The sequence below is a fragment of the Pyrus communis genome, chromosome 3, assembly GCF_963583255.1.
Source record: "Pyrus communis chromosome 3, drPyrComm1.1, whole genome shotgun sequence".
NCBI classification, from domain to species: Eukaryota; Viridiplantae; Streptophyta; class Magnoliopsida; order Rosales; family Rosaceae; genus Pyrus; species Pyrus communis.
This window is the reverse complement of record NC_084805.1, coordinates 19,377,988-19,383,434: the sequence shown is the minus strand read 5'-3', so window position 1 is coordinate 19,383,434 and position 5,447 is coordinate 19,377,988. Positions and strand designations below refer to the sequence as shown.

At 35.9% G+C, this 5,447-nt stretch overlaps 1 protein-coding gene across 1 annotated transcript; it reads left to right on the top strand.

The window, feature by feature from the left end:
• The first annotated feature begins 4,964 nt into the window (after positions 1–4,964).
• LOC137728373 (F-box protein CPR1-like) lies at positions 4,965–5,447 on the top strand. Its single transcript, XM_068467180.1, has one exon. The coding sequence runs from the start codon at positions 4,965–4,967 to the stop codon at positions 5,445–5,447; it is 483 nt and encodes a 160-aa protein (XP_068323281.1).

Genomic DNA, 5,447 nt, shown 5'->3' with positions numbered 1-5,447 from the left:
TGCTACTGAGGACGACAGAATTATCTGATCCTGGCAACGCGAGATAATTCGTTGCCTCCACTAGGGTGATGACACGTGTGCACCATATCCTTTTTGTTTGGATAATATGTGATTACATGTCATATTTGATTATGGACTTGATGAGCGGACAAACCAATATCTTTCTTTTTCTTCCCGTGAAATTCTTCTAAATAATAATGAAATTGAATTTCAGAAAAAAAAAATATCTAAAAAATAATTCATTAACTGAAAAATCTGCTTTATTCATGTAGATGTTCCAAACTTTTGTAGTTTTACCAAAACATGATTAAAAAACCAATGCTACTTTGGAAGAAAAAAAATTATTTTTAGGTAATTGTCTGTAGCATTCATCCTCATCATATATATCATGTTGGCGTATGCCGACTTGCTAAATTTGTTATGCATGGTGAGTGTTTTCGGTCTTGGTTCGAGGAACCGCCAGACCTACCGTCTGATATCTTTCTGCCAGAATGTATTGGTTAGATGTTTTTGTGAGGGGCTGGCCTGTTGTCCTTCTCTGTGTTGTGAGTTGTAATCAACCTCTTTAAACTAATGCTATCGTTGCTCTTCAAAAACAAAAATGGAACACAAAGACTATGAAGAAAATAGGACTTAAGAAAACTTAAAATGTGAATTTGTCTCTTTTTTATTTTATTTTATAAATACTATCATGTACAAGATGAAATTAACAATAAAACTAAAATTTATCAATAAACTTACACCCAATAATCAAACTTTTAACATTAAGCAATCCGGGTTTAATGAACATTATGAGAAGATCAACAATGAAAAGATTGACCGAGCATTTTCTAATTTTGATATACAGGACTTACAATAAGAAAAGTTTGAGTGAGCACTTTTCTAGTTTTTCTAAAAAGAATATTTTTTATTAAATAACGATGATAGATTAATTAAATATTAATGATAGTTTTAATCAAATATCTACTCGACAAAATCCCTAAAAGGGAACATTTCTGCAATTTAAATTTACGTTTTTTTTTTTCCACGATAAATTTTGTTAAATTAAGAATTAGACGAATTCAAAATTTATTTGAAAGATATTCATTAGTCTAGCCTTCCAATGGCCCAACCATATAGGCCTGGCCCGTTTAACACAGCATTTTATACATCGCCAATATTAAATCAGTGTAACGGCAGCTTCTCTGGAAAATCTAATTTTGGCTCGCTCTGCTTTTCTCTCTCTCGTCTCAACCCCTCACAGATAACACGCAGCTCCCTCTCTATCTCTCTCTCAAGAACCAGCTAAATCCCAGATAAGATTCTTCCTCGTCATCTTTCTTACGTTACTGTCTCGTTCATCCTCTCCAAAAAATGGCGCCACGTGTTTGCCAACCGAGCTCTCTCCTCTTCTCGCCTCGCTTACCATGCTTGCCACCTTGTTCGTATCGAACCCAAAAGGATAAAACGCCCCTCTTTTTGTTGTTGTCAAGCTGCACAGAGTGTGCAGTTTGTTGGGTTGGTCTTATCCTGAGCAATGGCACCACCGAGGACTAAGTATGCGATTCCTGAGGGCTGGGTGATGCAGAAGAGGGTTGAGGGTGATGGGACTGAGGTCGAGGTACTCCAAATTCTATACCCTTTTCACCATCTTTGTAAATTTTGAAGATTTGGGTTCGAATTTTATTGTGTTTTTATTATTATTATCTTTTTAATTTTTAGTGATGTTACTGTGAGTTTCTTTATATTGATTGAGTAATGCATGGAAAAAAGACTTTGAACCGCTGTTTTGATAATTCGAGCTGCAGATCTGAAGCCTTCATTGTTCTTTCTTAGAAAAAGGTTTTCCAGTGTTGTTAAATCGTTTAATTGACTTAGATGATAGTATTTTCAGTGTTTATGATCAACTTAGAATACAAATTTTTTATTATTTGGGCAGCATGGAATTGTTTTGATCTTTATTTCGATAAAGCGTAAGTACCACGCTTTGTTCAGGAAACTTCTCAGTGTAGAAAGTTTGATACCATAAAGCATGATCATCTCCTTACCCATTGATACGGATTAGGTTATATAAGTTGGAGAATCTTGAGATTGAGTTGCTCATTATTATAGTGTTCATAAGTTAGAACTCGTGGACTTGCACAGATACTTGTGATCTATGAGATATGTGGTCGGATACTAGATCTTGTGGGATCGGTTAATGTTGAAAACATATTTGACTGTACGTGATACAAGTTCGTTGAACATCATGCTCAGCTTCCTCGTGACCTGTTTTTGATGAATCTAAGTAAAATTGTTTTCGAGTAGCTTCAAGTGTTGAATTGCATGCAGCTATTTTATATTTAGTACTATGTGGTACATGATCGCTGAACATTTAGTTCAGTTTTGTCATACCGCATTTAAGATGAAATCTAAGGAATGTCTTTTTCCGTAGATGAAATCTAAGGAATGTCTTTTTCCATAGACGAATCTAAGGAATTTTGTAACGCATTTAAGATGAATCTAAGGAATGTCTTTTTCCGTAGATGAAATCTAAGGAATGTCCCTTTCCTTAGATGAATCTAAGGACTTTTGTAACGCATTTAAGAGGATTCTAAGGAATGTCGTAAACCTGTGCATGATTTTTGACCATTCAGTTCAGTTTTTTCATAAGTTTTTTAAGATAATGTAAGGAATATCGTTTACCAAATAGTTGCACGTGTTGAATACTTTTACCGTCAAATTTGAGGAGCTTAATTAATATTGGATGCGTGTTGCCAATAAGCGACACAATATTTTCGGCGATTTTGGAAAATAGCTCATTACAAACAGAAACTTGTTGTTCCTTAACTGTTTTAATGTATAAATAGGTTTGTAATTTTACCATTTGTGTACACTTAATAATCCCTGTTTGTAGGTTTAACATTACCTCTTCTTATTCATGAACTGTTCCAGATTGAGGAAAATCCTAGACTTGTCATTGATGTACCATAGTTCTGAGCCTATCTCAATTATTTGTAGCTGTCATTTGTCTACCATATTTCTGCACCAGTCTTTCTTTTCAGTGAAATTTCATTAAAAAGCCTCATTAAACCCTAATGGAAAATTTGATTTAATTACATAAAAGACTTGATCTGCTAGAAGAGAAACAAAATAACATGTAAAAAACCCTAACAAATGAAGCAGTTCAAATATACTTTTCTGAAACTTATGTAATATTTTAAGCTGTGAGCAAAACTGCTAGCAGGGCAGGTATATGATACCCTACTTTCCCTTTTTACAAAATCTTGAGCCTTAAATATTAAATGATCAACTTCCCTGAAATTTGCTTCAACTCTTTCTTCTTTCCCTGTTTTTTATCTGAACATTTGGATCTCTTGTAACCATGTTTATTAGATCGTTTGGCTTTTAGCATGCTCAAAGACATCCATGCTACTATGAATATGGTACTAACTGTGAAAGAATTAAATTAAGTAATGCTAGCAAGTCTCAACAATAAATTAAGAAAAACTAGTTGAAACATAAACAAATTTAGGACTGATACTTTTCAATTTATGGCTGGCTCTTGTAGTGCTTCGTCTGTATTGCAACAGGACAAGAATTTTGTACCTATAATGGGATGATGCGGTATGTGCACTATGCTATAGCTAGAGAAGCTTCCGTCTACTCACCGGTGAGTTTGAGCTACTTAAATTAGTTTTAGTTTTTATTTTCCTATCAACTATCGTGCATATATCTTGCTGAACTGTGGGTTTCAATGCCTGGAATCCAATTCTTTTTTCTTACTTGTAATTACATGTATTTATCCATCATGTTCTTGTGCAGGATTTCAGTCCACCGAAGAAAGTAGCGAGCTCTAAGCGGGGAAGCAATGCACCGAAGAAAGTAGGGAGCTCTAAGCGGGGAAGCAATGCACCGAAGAAAGTAGCGAGCTCTAAGCAGGGAAGCAATTTACCGAAGGAAGTAGGGAGCTCTAAGCGGGGAACGAATGCATTGAAGGAAGTAGGGAGCTCTAAGCAGGGAAGCAATCCGAGCTCAAATTTGAAAACAAATTTGAAAATAGATCACAAGCTCTCTCTTAAAAAGAAGAAACCAGTTATTTCAAAACCCGCTAATTTGTTTCTCTCCCCTCTCTCGTCTCTGGTCTACCCCCTAACCAGTGGGGATTGTTTGTAATTTTACATTAATAGTAAGTGACTACCAATTGCGTTTGTTCTGGAATATTTTAGGAAAAACCCAAACGTCCTTTGACTATCTTCTTATATATTAAAACTACCATGGTGAGATTATAAGGTCAATTAATAGCTAGGGTTATCATTTTTCATTTTGTTTCATGCCTATTTTACTCTCAACAGTTTTTTTTTTGGGTCAACCATCATTTTTTCTAATTTAATGTTATTTATGTAAAATTTTGATTTTTAACTTAAAAATTATTATATTTGAGTCTTATATATTGGTAATGTGGATGAGTTGATACCGAATGTGTAGATAATGGGGATGAGTTTGATATCGAATATGTAGGTAATGTGAATAGGTTTGATACCGAATGTGTAGTTGTTGTGGTTGGGTTTGATACTGAATGTGGAAGAAGATTCTTTGCACAACCACCTCCGAGCCGAGCCTCCAGCAACCATCGGAGATGAACGACAAACTGAAGAAACAAGGGCACTATGGATTCGATATTAGCTAGATGAACGACAAACTGAAGAAACAAGGGCATGGATTCGGTATGAATTAGCTAATGGTGACTATAAACTTGTGGAAGCTAATGGTGACTATAAACTTGTGGAAGTTGTGGAGTTTAGCATGGATCAATGGTGATCCACTAGATCTGTTTGTGGAAATTGTGTATAGGAGGATAGTGTTGTTGCTAGTTATGAAGTGAACGTTTATAGCCTAAAATCCAAGACGTGGAAAGGATCCAAAGCATGCCTCCTTGCGATGGCTTTCGACTTCCTCCATTTCAATCAGTTGCCGTGTGTTTGAACAGTGCCATAAGTTAGAAGATGGATTGTCATTTCGATGACGATCGTCCAGGAATGATTCTAACTCTTGATCTTGCAAGTGAGAAATATCGCGAGTTTCCCATCCCAGTTCATGGGGACCAGGATGAGATTTCTTTGTGTTTGCTGGGAAGCTATCTATATATTTGTCATCACAATTTCGAGGTTGCAGGCTTTCAAATTGATGTTTGGATTATGAAGAAATATGGAGTCACGGGATCTTGGCGGACCCCTCTTTGTTCTGTCAAGAAATCTGGTGTGCCTTACATGAACTTTGACTCCCACATCAAACCTTTGGTATTTTCAAAGAACGGTCACACGGTACTATTTGAGATAGACTGCGAGCAGCCTTTTTGGTTTGATTTAGAGAAAAAGAGTGTGAAACAAGTTGAATTTTGTCGTAAGCCTGATGAGTTTGAAGTAATTGTTTGTGAAGGTGGGGGGGCTCGGGGAGCCTTTGTGCTCTTCTCGATGGTGATCCTGTAA